This window comes from Saccopteryx bilineata, chromosome 5 (assembly GCF_036850765.1).
Source record: "Saccopteryx bilineata isolate mSacBil1 chromosome 5, mSacBil1_pri_phased_curated, whole genome shotgun sequence".
NCBI lineage: Eukaryota > Metazoa > Chordata > Mammalia > Chiroptera > Emballonuridae > Saccopteryx > Saccopteryx bilineata.
The window spans coordinates 47667217-47687169 of NC_089494.1; the positions used below are offsets into that span (position 1 = coordinate 47667217).

At 37.1% G+C, this 19953-nt stretch overlaps 1 protein-coding gene across 7 annotated transcripts in view; it reads right to left on the reverse strand.

Moving 5' to 3' along the window:
• Nucleotides 1-19953, reverse strand: part of GULP1 (GULP PTB domain containing engulfment adaptor 1) — a 269578-nt gene that overhangs the window by 94568 nt on the left and 155057 nt on the right. For 6 of the 7 annotated variants that reach the window (XM_066280961.1, XM_066280959.1, XM_066280955.1 and 3 more), the window contains 2 exons: nucleotides 12234-12306; nucleotides 5152-5213 (listed from right to left, as the gene is read on the reverse strand). In XM_066280961.1, coding sequence (XP_066137058.1) covers nucleotides 5152-5213; nucleotides 12234-12261 — 90 coding nt within the window. In that variant the 5' untranslated portion in view covers nucleotides 12262-12306. Of the gene's footprint in view, nucleotides 1-5151; nucleotides 5214-12233; nucleotides 12307-14053; nucleotides 14169-19953 lie in introns of all 7 variants that reach the window. The other variant, XM_066280956.1, reaches the window with a different exon arrangement.

The window sequence follows — 19953 nt, forward strand, 5'->3', positions numbered from 1 at the left end:
AATGACATTTGATGGGAATCCTTTTATGGAATAATCATTTTCCATTTAATCCAAGATGAAAATAGATATTTTTCTTTTTTCCTACATACAAATTATTCTTTTGTTTCATCAATTTTCCCCTGAAATATTTAGTGCATCTTTATTTTCCATTATATGTTTATCTACTGCCCTACATAAACTTATCACCACACACTTGGACATCAAAATACATTTAGGCTTCACTTAACCATTCATAGGTTCTGCAATTTTAAGCAAAACAATGTATAACACAAACAATTTTAGCATGTGCTAATTAACATAAAGAGTTATATTCTTACAGCATCTCATCAATGTTATAATGAAACGACACTGAATAAAAACCTTATTATTGGAGGACCTGCTATAACTTCCTAAGACATTTAATGTCATCTTTTCCCTCTTGATATAAATCAACTTTCAGATTACTACAGATTATCTTCCAAAAAACCTATTTGGTTAGTTCACTACTCTGACTACTTTTCCTGCCTTTCAAAACCTTCCCAATTTATCCTTTTATTTTTAGCCTTGTCCAGCATTAGTATTTGTGATGGTCAGTATCATGTGCTAACTTGGCCAGGCCATACTATCCAATTATTTAATCAGACACTAATCTAAGTGTTGCTATGGAGCTATTTTGTAGAAATGATTAACATATTAACAGCTATAACCAGTTGATTTTATATAAAGGAGATTATGCTCAATAACCTAGGTGGGCTTCATGCAATCAATCTAAAAACCTTAAGAACAGAACGGAGACAGAACTGCTGAAGAAGAAATTCTACTTCTGGTCGGTTCATGCCCCAAAATATCCAGCTTGTCTTTACTGATGGCCGGCCACATAGATTTCAGACTTGCCAGCACAACCCCCCATAACTTTATAATTTATTCTTTAAAATAAGTGTGTGTGTGTGTGTGTGTACATGCTACTAGTTCTGTTCCTCAGATGGAACCTTGACTGATAAAATACTTTTTCATCATTAGTCCTTTATGCCCCAGCCCAACTCTTGTATTCAATTTGTGCCCTAGACCTTACTGACTCTCCTCCAGATGCCTCAGCTTGAAATGAGCCCTCCACCCTTGTTCTGACCTTACTTCACCCCCACTTTCATAAATCAGAGATGCCATTCTCTGAATCTCCATAGTTTTCTCTTAAGTGCCATTTGAATGTCACACACCATGATCTCCTTTATGACAGTTATTTCTGTACAGTTATCCTATGACAGTAAGATCCACGAGAATATAAGCCATGTGTCATATGGCTCTGAAGCATCATCAACATTCATAAAGTTTCAGCAATAGCACGTTACATATAAAAGTCATTTAATAAATAAGAAAATAATCAAGGGGTACTGCATGCATAAAAAGAAGCTAAGCTTTAAATTCAGAGAGACTTCAGTTTCTAGGTCTGGGTCTGTCCTCCCAGGTCTGTGACAGTGGACAAATTACTTAGCACTTCAGTCTTAGTTTTCTCTGATCTAAAATGTAAAGTTTTCTCCTACATAAAGAATAATAATCTCCACATTGAGTCATGAAAAATATTATGTAAGATGTAAAAACACACTGGCATAATCCTGGCTAGCGAGCTCAATTAGATAGAACATCGTCCCAATATGCCAAGACTACAGGTTCTATCCCCGGTCAGGACATAAGTGAAACAACTAATCAATGTCAATCTCTCTCTCTCACTCTCTCTCTCTGTTTCTTTCTTGTTCTCTCAAATAAATTTTAAAAAATTAAAGCATATCAGCACAGTGCCTGGCATATACTGAGGATAAGCGAAATGTGACTATTCTGTTAATCATCTTGAAAAGGTTTATATGTGTTAATTTAATAAATACATATATATTGAATACCTACGATGAGGTATTTTGGTAAGTCCTATAAAAAATAAACAGATAAATCAATAATTTCTAACATTTATTGAGTAATTATTTTATTCCAGACATTCTTCTAACACTTATCTAATACCTTTACAGTCTGTATTTTTTTTTTCTGGTGTGCTAAGTTACTTCCTGTGGATATGGATTTGGTTTCCAAGTGGTGTGTGTTCTAATAAGAGATATAGAAAATTATTATTTTTTTTTTGTATTTTTCTGAAGCTGGAAACAGGGAGAGACAGTCAGACTCCCGCATGCACCCGACCGGAATCCACCCGGCACGCCCACCAGGGGCGACGCTCTGCCCACCAGGGGGCGATGCTCTGCCCCTCTGGGGCGTCGCTCTGCCACGACCAGAGCCACTCTAGCACCTGGGGCAGAGGCCAAGGAGCCATCCCCAGTGCCCGGGCCATCTTTGCTCCAATGGAGCCTTGGCTGCGGGAGGGGAAGAGAGAGACAGAGAGGAAGGGGGGGGGGTGGAGAAGCAAATGGGCACTTCTCCTATGTGCCCTGGCCGGGAATCAAACCCGGGTCCCCCACACGCCAGGCCGACGATCTACTGCTGAGCCAACTGGCCAGGGCCAAGATATAGACAATTTTTAAAACTACTAAATGATCAACTTAAAAAGTACAACAAAGATAGAAATTCAGGAAAAAAAAAGTTCTTCAAATAGTTTTCACACTAGTTGGTACACATGACATACATCATCATTCAGGAAGCCATATGGGATGACTTACAGTTCTTATGCACCTGTGAATTAGCACAGGCAACTTTTCATGTCAACAAGCAGATTTCCATTGTCACATGAGCCCACAGGGATAAGGTTAAAATTGGTTGTAATTAGAATATTTCAATCCTATATAAACTACTTTCTCAAAATGAGACATTTCAGTCATATGTAAAATCTGTGGTACTTTCACTTGAAGGGTAGAATTCTTCTATGATCGGTAATAAAAAAAACAAACATGCACTTTAAAATGATTTTCTAGATTATTTTTCTCATATAGATTTCATATAGTTTCTTAGCTAAGAAAGAGTACCTGTGAAAGAGATGTATAACGCTAACTCAGTTTTCCTCATTCAGTTAACTGCACTTTTCATGCTAAATCATGGCAACCAAATCCTCATGTTAACGTTACAGAGAAAGTCATCAGCATTGTAGTGATTTCAAGTCTATTAATATTACAGAGAAAATATTTTAAAGTATTTTGTTGTTGTTGTTGTTACAAAGACAGCAAAAGAAAACATAGCCCTGGCCGGTTGGCTCAGCGGTAGAGCGTCGGCCTAGCGTGTGGAGGACCCGGGTTCGATTCCCGGCCAGGGCACACAGGAGAAGCGCCCATTTGCTTCTCCACCCCTCCGCCGCGCTTTCCTCTCTGTCTCTCTCTTCCCCTCCCGCAGCCGAGGCTCCGTTGGAGCAAAGATGGCCCGGGCGCTGGGGATGGCTCTGTGGCCTCTGCCTCAGGCGCTAGAGTGGCTCTGGTCACAACATGGCGACGCCCAGGAGGGGCAGAGCATCGCCCCCTGGTGGGCAGAGCGTCGCCTCTGGTGGGCGTGCCGGGTGGATCCCGGTCGGGCGCATGCGGGAGTCTGTCTGACTGTCTCTCCCTGTTTCCAGCTTCAGAAAAATGAAAAAAAAAAAAAAAAGAAAACATAGTTGAGTCACTCTACAAATTCACTACTGAGTAACAGCTCAGGAAGAACTTCTAAATGACCTTTTAAATGCTGCTGATTCAGACTCAAACAAGCACTCTAGATGTTCCTTATTAAACACCACAGGCTTTGACTTTCCATTCAATAAGTTTTTTAAAACTTTTTCCTAAAATAATTTCTCATACCTAATCTCATTATATCACAGCATAGAGTTTACTAACCCACAAACTCTTAAACATTTTTATAAAGATCATTTTATCATTTTCTGTTTTCCCCCACACTGTCTTCAAACGTCAGGTTCTTAAGTCTTACCCACTCTCCTATCCCAAAACCCAATCAACCCTTTAATTCAGTTGTCTCTTCCAAATTTAAACCCAGATTTCTCTGAAATCTATTTCAGATTTGGTGTTCCCTAACCACAAAATAACACCTTTTTAAAAAGACTATTTTGTTTATTTAATTCATTCCTCCAGTTTTCTAACAACAATGAGTTCAATCTTTGAAGACATGGAGTATAGGTTGTTTCTATTTTTTTATTACAGTGTAGTAATAAACACTGTAACAAATCTGAACAAATCTTCACCAAAAAATGTACTTTTTTCTCTTATCTTAATAGGTTAAGTTTTGGTTGTTTCTTTTCTTTTTTTTAATGATAATTACATTCATTAAAACTGCAGCTCATTTCTCTCATATTGGGATTAGTGTTTATATTTGTCTCTGTGATGCAACATTATTTATTTATTCTTTTTTTAAGTAAGAGGAGGGGAGATAGAGACAGACACCCTGTCTCAACCAGGATCAACCCAGGAACTTCTATCTGGGACTGATGCTTGAATCAACTGAGCTATCCTCAATACCTGGGGCTGATGCTCAGCCCAATCAAGCTGCTGGCTGCCAGAGGGAAAAAGGAAGAGAGAGAGAGAGAGAGAGAGAGAGAGAGAGAGAGAGAGAGAGAAACAGATGGTAGCTTCTCCTGCGTGCCATGACTGGGATTGAACCCAGGACATCCACACACTGAGCCTACACTCTATCTGCTGAACCAACCAGCCAGGGCCAAAATGTTTTTAAAGGATACTAATTTGTTGGGTATTTTAGTATTCTATTTCCTACAGGTCATGATACTGCAAATAATTTTTAAATGTTTTTTATTTATTCATTTTAGAGAGGCGATGAGATGGGGAGAGAAAGAGAGAATGTGAGGAGCAGGAAACATCAATTGCTATATGTGCCTTGACCGGGCAAGCCCAGGGTTTTGAACTGGCAACCTCAGTGTACCAGGTCAACGCTTTATTCACTGTGCCACCACAGGTCAGACTGATACTGCAAATAATTTTGACAAAAACTAAAATCATTTGAAGAAAACACATGCATAACTTAGACAGAAATTATAAAGTATACTTTAAAAAAATTACTCATCTGGAGAAAAAAGTAATTTTCCATATTACATACAACAAAATAATTTTATTTATGCAAAGTTTTTCAGGGATCATCTACCACAAAATACCAATGCATAAACAACTTTTTAAGACCAAACATAAATTAGTAATAATATTATAAACATATAATAAACAAAATTCAATAATATCATATGAACTATTTTACCTTTGCATTATAGGGAATGTAATGTTTTGATAGAGCTTCAGGAGTATGCATCCATGTTTTGTCTGCAATGAAGAATACACAGTGTTAACTTAAATTACAGGTTTTAAGGGTGTCATATTCATTCATTAGCATTTGTAAGGAATCTAATATAAATTAGAGCACTTTTATTTTATTTTTTTATTATTTTATTTTATTTTTTTTTGTATTTTTCTGAAGCTGGAAACGGGGAGAGACAGACAGACTCACGCATGCGCCCGACCCGGATCCACCCGGCACGCCCACCAGGGGAGATGCTCTGCCCACCAAGGGGCGATGTAGAGCACTTTTAACTCCAAGATTATTTTGCTAAATTGAGAAAGAATAACTAGTCAGATACAAGAACAATGTAGATGGAAAGTGATTATAGAATTCTTTTTTAAAAGTCCCTACTTTTCTTTTTAAATATTTTCAAATAATATAAATGCTACCAAGTTTTTTAAAGAATATATAAAAGTAACACCATTTAGGCTATGAGTAAATATATCAGTTACGTGATTAATGTTACAATAATTTTCTTTTTTAGTCTCATAAATTACAAGTTAGTTTTCTTAGTTCTATAATCAATAAGTATCTTTTTACTCATTGTTATTATTTTTAGCAAATAATTTACTTAGCAAAGGAAAATTTTAACATTAAATTAATAACTGTATTAATCTAAAACTGAAATAAGTCAATCAACTAAGTTCATTTAGAAATCAATATGAAAAATTAAATATAAAAATCAGGAAAATAGAAATTAATATATTAGGGTAACTTTTTTAAAATTAAAACTTAGAGAAATATTAATTGCGAGTCTACTGTTAGAAGTTTTTGAAAGAAATACTTTTAATTTGAAATGTTCCTTAAATTAGAGTAACAGAATATTAGAAATAAAAGTAACTACAAGGATATAGGACATTGAAACTAATTTGTACTGCGTATTATTGATAGAAATATAAAATACATATTTCATTCAATTTTTGAATTTTATATATTCCACATATCATCTCAAATATTTTGTGGAGTGCACAAGTGAGAAACAAACAAAAAATACTGCCTGTCCAGGCGGTGGTGCAGTGGATAGAGCATTGGACTGGGATGCGGAGGACCCAGGTTTGAGACCCTAAGGTCTCCAGCTTGAGCACCAGCTCATCCGGTTTGAGCAAAGCTCACCAGCTTGGGCCCAAGGTCGCTGGGTTTAGCAAGGGGTTACTTGGTCTGCTGAAAGGCCCATGTTCAAGGCACATATGAGAAAGCAATCAATGAACAACTAAGGTGTCGCAACAAAAAACTAATGATTGATGCTTCTCATCTCTCTCTGTTCCTGTATGTCTGTTCCTATCTATTCCTCTCTCTGACTCACTCTCTGTCTCTGAAATAAATAAAAAAACAAAAAATATTAATGTTTAGTCAAACAAAATTTGATTTTTTAACTGATTTTTTTAAAAATGCAGTTGAATTTGAATATTTGAACTTCTCAATATTGAAATGTTTCCTTTAATGGAATTTTGTAATATTGAATTCCTCATGGAAATTTAAAATTTAGAATCAATAATATAAACAGAATAAAGTCAAAGACAGAGTTTACCATAAAAATATTAAATAAGTGTACACTAAGAAAAAATATTGAAATACTAAGAAAGAATTTTTGACATTCAATTCAGAATATTTGAAAATGGTGATAATAGAATCCAGTCTGATGGCATTAATATATTCTTCTCAAACTGATGGAATGTGAAGACAGAGAAAAAAAAATGACATATATTTCTGGAATGTCAATTATTTTATACCATTGAAGGATAATGCACTATATTTATAGTAAACATGTTTCTAAAGTATAATGCAATATCCACAAGAAATTTTATGACAAAACATGAGGGATCAGTTAAATCCCATGGTTATGGTGCATTGCAGGGCTATTTTTGAATACTGAAGAGGATATATGATACTTACATTTGGGAGAAACATTTTGTGACACAATACTACATTCTAAGCTTCAAAAGCAATATGACATTGACATTAACGTGGGAAACTTTTATTTTTTTTAATATAGTTTTTTTTATGATGGCTACTGGAGAGGGACATAATTAATTTATGAATAATTTGTACTTAAAAAAATTGTACTTAGATTTGGCATATAGTCTTGCCCTCATATAATAAAAGTCATAAATCACAAAACTATACATCAAAACAATTAAAACACCAAAATAATAAAAACACTAAAGCCCCACATTTAGGAAATCTGAAAAGATATCCAGTTTCTCTTCTTACTTCTTAACTCAATTCTTCTCCTATCTCCTTTCCTAAGACATACAACACTGCTCAGGTGGATGTAAAGTCTAGATTTTTTATGAATATGATGGCTCATTCCAATCCTGAAGCAGAGAGATAATTGCTTTCTCCAGTAAGCCACTATTATTTGAAGGCTGATGATATTACCTCTGTTATAGTCTTATATTGCAGGGACCTAGAAAGAGGGTAGGTATATCCAGTTGTTACTAATGGCGGACTAAAAATATTAAAATGTTAAATTACCAGTGCACAAGCTGCAGTAACTACCATGACCAAAAAATTTAAATCCATACATCTAATGCGGCTAGTTCAGAGGCTGTCCATTACTTACTTTTAGTACAGGTAGTACACTTATAAAACCTAAAGCTTTCCAGAACAAGTCATTACTGTCATCCTAATTCATATTTTGGCAAAAGAAAAAGCTGACAGAATAAAAATCTTCATATAACTTATAAAGATGAGGCTGACCCTGAAGACCTAATACAGATGATGGTCCTGGGTCACTGTATGTGCCCACAGAAGCAATTAGATACATGTACCTGGTGTTGAAAGGGGTACACAGAAGTTCAGAATGTGCCCCTTCCTTTAAATTAAACTATAATCACTGACTCAATAGTGAACATTCACAGAAAATGAAATGCCAACATTTCAAAATATTTAACAATTGCCAAACCAGTCTCATAGCTGGGTCAATAAATTTAGGTATTCAAAATGCATAAGAACTTATCAAGAAAGATCCAGTAACTTCATTGTTCTTGTATCACAGAGATTAATACTTTGAATATATTCTATTTAAAACTAAATATAGCTGTATGAATGGATGCATATGAAAGGACCATATAAAGGGAAATAATATTGAAATATCGAATTCAAAGCATTATGCACTACGATTATATCTATTCATCAATATGTCAGCTAAGTTGAGGAAAATAAAGTGTAATTAGTTAAATTATTAAATCACATTCATTCACATGCTATGTTTATGCCTTTTTACTATTTATATAATAAATAAAATGTATATTTTAAATTCAGATAGAAAGCTAATGTAGGGAGCCTGAACAAAGGTAGTTCAGTGGATAGAGCATCAGACTGGGACACGGAGGACCCAGGTTCGAGACTCCAAGGTTGCCAGCTTGAGCACGGGCTCATCTGGTTTGAGCAAGGCTCACCAGCTTGAGCCCAAGGTCACTGGCTCAAGCAAGGGATCACTCGGTCTGCTGAAGCCCCCCTGGTCAAGGCACATATGAGAAAGCAATCAATGGACAACTAAGGAACCGCAACAAAGAATTGATGTTTCTCATCTCTCTCCCTTTCTGTCTGTCTGTCCCTCTCTCTGACTCTCTCTGTCTCTGCCACACACACACAAAAAGAAGAAAGTTAATGTAGGGAGAGGAGTAATAAAACAAATATTGTCATTAAAATTTAATTAATAATTATAAAGTTAGACTAATTATAACAGAATTATTAAAAATTATGCAAAATGATGCAACTCTAATAAAATTGGTCTTTTTCAGAATCTGTGAACAGTTCTAACACCATTAGAGCACTTGCAAAGAAATCGGTGAAGGACCTAGCTAATCCAGTCAAAGGATAGCAGGCAAATTATCAATACTAATAGGGTGATTTAATAAAAAGAAGAAAAACAATTATGTGTAGGTTTAATATAATAATCTTTGTTTCGCCTGACCTGTGGTGGCACAGTGGATAAAACGTCGACCTAGAAATGCTGAGGTCGCCGGTTCGAAACCCTGGGCTTGCCTGGTCAAGGCACATATGGGAGTTGATGCTTCCAGCTCCTCCCCCCTGTCTCTCTCTCTCTCTCTCTCTCTCTCTCTCTCTCTCTCTGTCTCTCTGTCTCTCCTCTCTAAAATGAATAAATAAAAATTAAAAAAATAATAATAATCTTTGTTTCTTAGACTGTTGAAGCACAGGATAATCTAGTGAAGTAGCACATGATAAGTAAGTAAATTGGATACCTATGAAATAAGAGATAAACTTTTACTGATAGAAGACTATCTTGCTGTGTTTAGAGTATAATATATATATATACAATGTATGAGGATGCTAGTTATTGGAAAGATTAACTAAATTATATATACTCTAGGTCTATAATTAAACTCCTGTCAGGTTATATGGATCTTTCATGTAATTCAAGTTCTCCTATTCAAATTAAAATTCAATCATATAGTATAAATATATACTATTGGTTGAAACTGGGAGCAGAGACGCCAAAGAATTTTTCCTTTAACAACATCCCTAAATGAGAGCTTCAGCAGTGATTGGTGAACTTAAGGTAGAACATCCAGCATCAAGTTCTATCTTGGATATAGAGTAAAATATTGATCAGTAATTTCCTAATAAGTATATTTAACCATTAGACCTGAAAAATAAGAGAAATCAAAAGAAATTTAAAGAGAATAAAACAAAGTAGAAAATAACAAGTACTTCTGCTTCTTGATTCTCTAAATTACACTAATTTTCCTTGTGTTTATATTCCCACTCTTCAAATGAGACAAATACACAATTGTTAGTTACTCATATTGCTATGCATTTGTTGGGATTTCTTAATGAAAAAACTTTCCAAATTCCCTTCAAATAAAGACTGATTTAGAAAGGTAGACTTTAAACTTTAAAATCATGGGAAAGAGAAAATAATAACCATGGGAAAGGGAAGTGCAAGCAAATAACCAAAAGGCCCAGAAGGTTTAAAAAAATATAATAATGTGGCCCTGGCCGGTTGGCTCAGTGGTAGAGCGTCGGCCTGGCGTGCAGGAGTCCTGGGTTCGATTCCCAGCCAGGGCACACAGGAGAAGTGCCCACCTGCTTCTCCACCCCTCCCCCTTTCCTTCCTCTCTGTCTCTCTCTTCCCCTCCTGCAGCCAAGGCTCCATTGCAGCAAAGTTGGCCCGGGTGCTGAGGATGGCTCTGTGGCCTCTGCCTCAGGTGCTAGAGTGGCTCTGGTTGCAACAGAGCGATGCCCTGGATGGGCAGAGCATCGCCCCCTGGTGGGCGTGCCGGGTGAATCCCGGTCGGGCGCATGCGGGAGTCTGTCTGACTGCTTCCCCGTTTCTGGCTTCAGAAAAATACAAATAATAATAATAATAATAATAATGTGACTAAAGTAAAAAGTTGAGGTATAATGCTTTTATTACTCTATTAGAAATATTTTATATAATTATTTCTAGGTATTATTTTTACTAATAAAGAGAATAAAAATAAAATACCATTTTACTTTTAGTATTAAATCAGTTTTAAATCAGAAGCAAGCTACACAGCAAAATAAATGTTATTTTGCCTTCCCCTTATTCAGAAAAAAATAAGTAAAATAATAAATTGCTAGCTTCCCAGGATTGAAAAGTTCACATAACCTAAATCTCTGCAGAATACATTAATACTAGACCACATCCAAATGAACACCTCTTGCTTTAGTAACAACCAAAAAAGTTTGTACTTTAAGTAATTCTATTATATTTTTGCACAACTTTGTTGAAATTTTTTCCTACATCAAATTAATGACCATATCACTTATACTTATTTGTCCTTTATTAAACTTAGTCTCATGACCAAATGATAGCCTTTCAAACATTGAAAGACAATTCCCATTGTCATACCAAGGGTTTTCAGCCATGTTTCCCGGCTGCATGGTTAAAAGTCCTAAAGTCAATCCCAGTCTTTCTCATCAATGCATGTTGCAATGTGCCAATCCTTTAAAGAAAACACACACTGTTCCTGACTGCATGGAACACAAACGAATGATCCATTCCTTGAGTCTAGACTGTTCCTCATTCATACATTAGAAATGAACTGGAACCTTTGGTAATGACCCTGCTGATATTGTTATTTATATTTTTTACCTACACAGAACATACTTAAGGTGCATCTTCTGAATAATAATATATGTGTAAGTAACAATAAAAGTGTTAGATTTCATGGATCTATGTTTGGCAATTGACAATGTGCTATATGACCTCACTGGTCATTTCCCTAACCCATGCACCCCCCGCCCTGTATCTATAATCCTATCACATCAATTTTCTCCTCCTACTTTCAATCCCCTAAGAATTTGAGAAGCATTGATAGCATGTTCTACAAGAGAAAGCCCTATGCTCAGCACTAAAGAAAGGCAAGGATACATTATTTTACCCGCTCTGCTAGATAAAACTACCATTCTTTAACTTCCTATAAGTGTATCACATTTTGTAAAATGTCATGTTTTCCTCACCCTTAAAAAATAAAAGTTTTCTCTCATTCCTATACTGATAATTATATTACATTTATGTTTATTTTAAATTTCTACCTTAAAATTAGTAACAAACATATTTTAGCCTCATTGCTATCAATTCACCTATCATCAATCCTCACATATTTTTCAATGAAAAATAAAGCACACATGCACTTACATGAGTGAATTTAAATCAAGGTGACCTTACATGAGCCCAGGAAATGTTTTGTTACATGGCCAGGTAAGGTGAAGGTAGAACTAGTTTCAGATCATTTTCTTTTTTGCAATTTCATACCACAGAATAAAACTGTCAGACAACATACTATCACAAATGTATTCTAATAAATATATTAAATAAATCCACTTTTTCATTAGGGTGATAACCAAAAAGGGTTAACTGATGGAAATGATTGCAAATTTGTGTGCTCTATTCTAACTAAATTCTTGAACCACATGGTTTGATAATAGGAAAAACTAATTGCTTAATAGCTCTGCTTGACCTTTACGGTAATATTAAATTAACCCTGGGACTATTAAATGGTCACACTTACCTTTCTTTCTGCTAAAAGCACGGTTCATGATGAAGATCAGCCAAATAGATGTTCAATTCAATCACACTTTACTCTATAAAAATAACAAAATATTAAAGCATAAATGAAAAGTATTGGCCAACTTCTTTTATGCAAATGTATTTTAATCAGTCTTTTAAATTTTTCTAAATATTTACAAACAATTTTCTGATACTTATTAAAAAACACTGGGTAAAAATAAACATAAGTACTCAATATGGCACGGCAGATAACAATATCGCAAATAAAATTTCTTCAAAGTTCCTAAATTTTCTTGACTTTCCCTATTAATCAGCTATCACTAATTATATTTATTTACAAATTTAAGGAGAAAAAAATCTAATAAACAGACCAAAACTAAAGGAAAGAGTAACCTACAAAGTTTATACAAAACAGTGCCTGTGCTCATACTAGAGCTCACACAAGAAGGGACATTTGATAATCCTTAGAACATTGATTAGATTATTAATAATTGTCTTACATTATAAGTGGAAAAAATAAGAACTAAAATAAATTATGCTTTGGTCCCATTTAACAAATCTTAGAAATAAGATCCCAAGCCTGACCCGTGGTGGCTTAGTGGATAGAGCATTGACCTAGGATGCTGAGGTCCCAGGTTCAAAGACCCAAGGTCACCAGCTTGAGCACAGGCTCATATGGCTTGAGTGTGAGATCATCAACATAATTCCATGGTTGCTGGCTTGAGCAAGGGGTCACTGGGTCAACCTGAGCTCGCCAAACAAGGCACATATGAGAAGCAATCTATGACTAACTAAAGTGACACAACTATAAATTGATGTTTCTCATCTCTCTCCTTTTCAGTCTCTGTCTCACTAATAATAATAATAAGACCACCAAAATTAAACTTTTTCCAAGTAACTTTACTATATTCCAAAATTTTGTTAAAAAATACATATACAGGGACAGACGGACAGAAACTGAGAAAGATGAGAAGCATCAATCATCAGTTTTTTGTTGTGACACCTTAGTTGTTCATTGATTGCTTCTCATATGTGCCTTGACCACAGGCCTTCAGCAGACCGAGTTACCCCTTGCTTGAGCCAGTGACCTTGGGTCCAAGCTGGTGAGCTTTTTTTGCTCAAGCCAGATAAGCCCGCACTCAAGCTGGTGACCTTGGGGTTACGAACCTGGGTCTTCCGCATCCCAGTTCAATGCTCTATCCACTGCACCACCACCTGGTCAGGCTTTTTTTTAAGACCTATGTTGAGTTTCTTCATTAAACACCATATTCTTTTTCCTTTATATATATATATACACACACACACACACACACACATATATATATATACATATATATATATACATATATATATATATATATATAGTATTTTTCCAAAGTGAAAAGCAGGGGGAAGGCAGACAGACAGACTCCCACATGCGCTCAACTGGGATCCACCCATGATGCAGACCAGAGGGCAATGCTCTGCCTATCTGGGGCATTGCTCCATTGCAACTGTAGCCATTCTAGTGCCTGAGGTGGAGGCCATGGAGCCATCTTCAGTGTCCCGGCCAATTTTAATCCAATGGAGCCTTGGCTGCAGAAGAGGAAGAGAGAGACAGAGAAAAAGGAGAAGGAGAAGGGTGGAGAAGCAAATTGGTGCTTCTCCTGTGTGCCCGGTTGGGAATCAAACCCGGGACTTCCACACGCCAGGCCGACGCTCTGCCGATGATCCAATCGGCCAGGGCCCAAGATCCTATATTAACTATTTAAAACACATCATTAATATAATTTGAAAAGCTTATATCCTGATCTGTGGTGGCACAGTGGATAAATCGTCTACCTGGAATGCTGAGGTCACGGTTCAAAACCCCAGGCTTGCTTGGTCAAGGCACATATGGGAGTTGATGCTTCTTATTCCTCCCCTCCTCTTCTCTCTCCCTCTTTCTCTCTCTTCACTAAAATAAATAAATTAATTTAAAAATAAAAAAATAAGCCTGAGAAAAGCTTCATAAGTCTAGTTATCTTAAGAAATATAAATGAATATATATAATCAATAAAAAATTATAATTCATAATTATTGAAATATGACCACTCTAACTTTAAAGCCAATTGGAGGTTTTAAATATCTAAATAGCCTGACCAGGTGGTGGGGCAGTGGATAGAGCCAGGACTGGGATGCGGAGGACCCAGGTTCGAGACCCCGAGGTCACCAGTTTAAGCACGGACTCATCTGGTTTGAGCGAAGCTCACCAGCTTGGACCCAAGGTCGCTGGCTTGAGCAAGGGGTTACTCGGTCGGCTGTAGCCCCATGGTCAAGGCACATATGAGAAAGCAATCAATGAACAACTAAGGTGTTGAAACGAAAAACTAATGATTGATGCTTCTCACCTCTCTCCATTCCTGTCTGTCTGTCCCTATCTATTCCCTCTCTGACTCTGTCTCTGAAAATAAATAAATATTTAAATATATTATAAACTTTAAAGGTTGATGTTATTACATGAATTATTTTAGTCCCAAATTTTATTTTAAAACTATTAATAACCACATTGACAAAACACTGTTGAAGACAATTAGTATGAATTACTCAAAAAATTAAACCTTTTGAAGACTTAATTTTAAAAAAAGTTTGGAATCAACAATCATTTCTTTAAATAAACCCAGTATATCCAGGTTAAAGAATTGATTTACCAAAGGAAACCCACTGATATTTATAGACTATTTCAGAACTCTAGAGTGGCTTTTTAATTAATGACAGTTTCCTGCTTTGCAACCTGTGGCCAAGTTCTTATTTTTAAAAAATTGAATCAGATTGTAATGACTAAAGAAACTATATATAGTATGAATATTCAAACCTGTAAAACAGCTGGCTTTGAATTTCATTTTTATCCTTATAAGTGCATTTAACAATCAAATTTTCCTGTTTTTTCAATGTTAATTTTTTTTAAATATAAAAACTGATTAAAACATAGTTCACACATAAGTCATCAATCATTTAAAAATCTCATTCTGTACCAGGAGATAAGAGATAATGGTAAAAAATAAAGTCTAATCGTTAGGTTTACTTCTAGGAAGGTAAACGAGGTGAAGTAAAAAATAAAAGAAAAGAAAAGGTAATCATGAAACAATGTCAGATAACTTTATTTTATTAATTTTTTTTTTAAACTTTATTCATTTTGGAGAGGAGAGCAAAAAAGAAAGGGGGTGGTGGAGGAAGCATCAACTCCCATATGTGCCTTGACCAGGCAAGCCCAGGGTTCTGAACTGGCAACTTCAGTGTTCCAGGTCGACTCCTTCTCCACTGTGCCACCATAGGTCAGGTGATTGTCAGGTAATTTTAGAACCTACATTAACTCCCCCACAGTGCTAAATACTCTCAAGTAGTGTCTAACTATTGGAACTTTGTAGTACTCCAGCCCACTGGGAACTACCAGTTTCACGTGGAAAAAAACTACTCAAGACACAAACTGTTGTCAAGAGGGAGTGAGGGGGACCTGCCAAGGGAGGTAAAGACAGACTTCCTGAATCTCCTTCTTCCTTAGCTTTTATTGATCAGAAGCAGAACAGAGGTAACAGAATTACAAGGGAGGCAGATCACGTGACAAGGGGAAGAATGATTAATGACCCTATTGCTGACATGGAGAAAGGGCTAAATTGATCAGAATATTCTTTTCTTTTACTAATTAACAAGCACAAAGGAAGGGGCAGTCCAGAACTTCTAAGCTACTTTTCTAAAGACCATGTACATGCATTCTTTAGTGTCTGCACAAAGGTCACTCACTCACATTTTCTTGGTGTTTGCATCCAAGAGACATTCACTCAAGGCTTTTAACTAAAATTCCCAATCCAAGTCATATAGGGTTCAAGGTTAAATGGGTGATTCCCTACAGAACTTCATGGCTTTAAATGGTTAACAAAGCTTCCAAATCCTGCTTAGCTCATTCAGGCAGTCTTCTTGATCTAGTCAGTTTGTTGTAAAGGTTTTCTGCTTAAATCTCCCTTTTGTAAGATACCATATAATATTCTTCTTCATTATATTTTATAAATGTAATTTTCAAGGTCTTTCCTTTTTTGTGTGTGACAGAGACAGAGAGAGACAGATAAGGACAGATAGGAAGGGAGAGACAGGAAGGGAGAGGTGCAGGGAGAAGGAAGGAGATGGGAAACACCTTTGATTTTAGGAAACTTGGATAAGTCAGTAGCTTTGTGAGCACTGAAAAAATGAGTTTTGGAGCCCAGTATGTGTTTTTATTTGCCCACTGGGTGCAAGGTAGTATTAAAGATGATGGCCCACCAGTTCTTGGCTCTATTGTTTCATTACCGTCTGTTCAAATCAAATGCAAACTGCATGGGCTAGAAGTCTGTGACGGTGGCCGTGGCTACTGGCCTTACACGTGGGAAAACTTTAACATACAAGATCCAGAAATACCAGATCATGAAACAAAATTTAAAGGGTCTGAATTTCCTTCAATGACAAGCATGAAGTCAAAATAAAGACTAGACTGAATCAAAAAGAAAAAATAGGCATATACAGCCTATCACATTTCTAAAAAGAGAAAGGTATGAAATCTGATAAAGCTATGAAATCTGAACCATTTTATTCTGACAACACTTTCTTGCTCTAATGATGGGGTATATTCAAGTTATTTCCACAGGTGTAAATCTTCTAAGTATTGAGCAATAAATATGGGGACAATAATTCTGGCAATTTTGGGATAACAATAATTGGTGCAGAGATGGGGTACTGTAGAGATATCCCTTGCTCCCATATATCGACCTGGAGGTGGTGCCACTACCCAGCACCCCCAGAATGAAGATATGGCTCCTAGCAGTCTGTTCCAATAATTAGAAACTGAGACTTTTTAATTAAAACTTTATTCAATGATTGATTAACTATTTCTCTTCATTATCTTATGTCCTCAATGGGAGGTCAGATACCTTTCTGTAAAGCCAGTAGCCAGGGCCACCACTATCAAAGCAGCCTGGCCCATGCAGGTTCTCATTGGATTCAGACAGTTGGTAAAGAAACAACAGAGCCAAAAACTAATTGGCCAACATCTTTAATCCTAGCTTGCACCTGGCGGGCAAGTAAAAACACACACTGGGCTCCAAAACCCACTCACATTCAGTGCTCACAAAGCTACTGACTTATCCGAGTTTCCTAGAATCAAAGGTTTCTAGCTCACCAGACTTTATTCACCTCTGTTCCCCATCTCCTTCCTTCTCCAGCGTCAAACTGCACAAACTGGCCTCTCAATCAACACTCTGCCATCTTGGCTGCTTCCCCTGGCCTTCTCCATGCGGCCTCTCTTTCTGCTCTCTGCTCTACTCTCTCCTCTAATCTCAGGAACCAAGAGAGCAAGCTCCCACTCTGCCCCTATTTTATAGTGTAGAAATCCAAACCTTTAATCCAATATACAAAATAGGGAAGTCTCTAATACAAAGTCACTTATCTGGGGCATGATGGGATTGTACCACCCCACATCAAAAAGGGTGGGAAAGGCTTAATCCCAAAACCAAGCCCCAGGCTACAAGGATTCAGCCTGCCTTTAGCCCACCCCCAACACACATTAATATCACCTGGGCAACAGCCTCCATGTGGGCAGCGTCATCTTTAACAAAGTGAGCATATTTTATCTGCCCAACACTTTCTCTAAAATAGTTACACAGTAAGTAAATTATGCTAACGTTATCAGACAGAGACCAGCCCCAAAACGGTTCTGCCTCAGCCAGTGTGTGAGTTCTTGACTTTGTGCAGAAGATATTGTACACATGACTCCAGGTGATTTTGAGAGTACATTTAGTAAAGCTGGTGGCAGTGAAACAAAGAAGGGCTTAAGACAGAAGAGGCAATGAGAGCCTACACGAGGCTGGGCTGCTTCAGCTCACAGGAATGTCAGAGAAAAGGAGGCCGTAGGGATAGGTTCACGGGGTTAGCCAGGGATGAGCTGCCACTGCCCATTGCTTCCCTGGTCACTAGCCTTGTGGGGTCCCTTGGAGTTTAGGAGAAGCACGCCTGTGGGGAAAGAAAAGGAGGAAGGGAAAGGCTCACTGGATCCATTTTTTTGAGGGTTTTTAAAGGATGAAATTAGGGGAGGTTTTAGGGAAAGATCTCAATAGAATATTTATCAGCTTTATGCTGAGGCACCAAAATGAGATTTATTTCTTTGACTTAATCCGTCCTTGGGTGTGGTTGGCACAAATGGCACTAATTGGATTACTGCTATTTCTCTCCCTAAAGTAGGATGATTTAAGCTATTTACCCACTGGTTAGGGAGAAGTGTAAACCATTTACTCCTAAGTGTCCTTGGTTACAGAAGACAGGATTTTGCAATTAAATAGATGGCTGTAAACTGCGTGGCCATTTAATTATCTGCCTGTTTCCCTATTCTACTTGTTCTGGCTTACTAGCCTGTCTCACAAAGAGAAATATTTTTAAGAACAAATAAAATTCCATATATTGAAACAAGTATTAGTCACAATAGAATACACAGGACTCTCCTATATGAAGACCTAAAAGTAACCTAGACTTAGTATCTATTTAAACCTTAGATTTTGAAATTCTTTGTAGAAATCCTGCTCAATATTTTCTCCATTTTTAAAATCATAACAGTATAATTTCTCTGCTTTTTATTTTGATTATACACATAAGAACTGTTCCTTGTTAGACCTGTTGCATTGGGTCATTTCACCACTTTGATATCCATATCCTAACTAAGAGCGATAACTTCTAGGCTCCAATTACTGACATAATATTATCTTTGGAATAGTATCTGAATTACTTTGTGTTGGTCAAATAATTTTGTAAATATGATATATATGTTTGCTCGCTTGTGACTTATATTGGGTGTGGGGGACAGGCTATAAGCAGGCCAGGTCATTGTAGCCTAAGGTTTGGTTTTGGGACTAAGCTTTTCCCCACACCCTTGACTGATTGTATGATCTGGGTGGTGCACTCTCATGAGGAATCCAATTATGCCTTGGATAAGTGACTTTGTATCAGAGACTTCCTTGTTTGTATATTGGATTAAGGGATTTTGGTTTTCTACACTATAAAGTGGGACAGACCAGGAGCTTGGACACACAGTTCCTGCTATCACAATTGCAGGGGCTTCCCTGATCCCTTGCCCTTCATGGGAAGAGCTGGTTTTCTGCTTTTCCCTTGTCTTCTTTTGTGGTTTGCCTGTCTTGGTGAGACACCAATAAATAGGATGGCCCCCCATCCTCTGACTCCGCCATTTCTTTATCGTCTGCCCGAATCCAATGGGAACCTGCATGTGAATGGCCACGATGGCGGCTCCTGGCCTTACACTTTGAAAGACATAAAATAGCTTGACTAAGCCCTGGTCAGTTGGTTCAGTAGTAGAACGTTGGCCTAGGGTGGGGAAGTCCCAGATTCGATTCCCGGTCAGGGCACACAAGAGAAGTAACCATCTGTTTCTCCATAACACCCCCTCTTCCTCTCCTGCAGCCACAATTGGTTCAAGCAAGTTGGACCTTGGTGCTGAAGAAAGCTCCACAGCCTGGCCTCAGGCACTAAGAAGTGCTCGGTTTCTGAGCAATCTAGCAACACCCCAGATCTGCAGACCATTGCCCCCTAGTGGGCTTGCTGGGTGGATTCCAGTAGGGGCATATGTGGGAATCTGTCTCTCTGCCTCCCCAACTCTCACTTAATTTAAAAAAAATAAAAAAAAATAAAATAGTTTGACTTCATTAAAGCTGTTATTGTCTTGAGATTCAAGA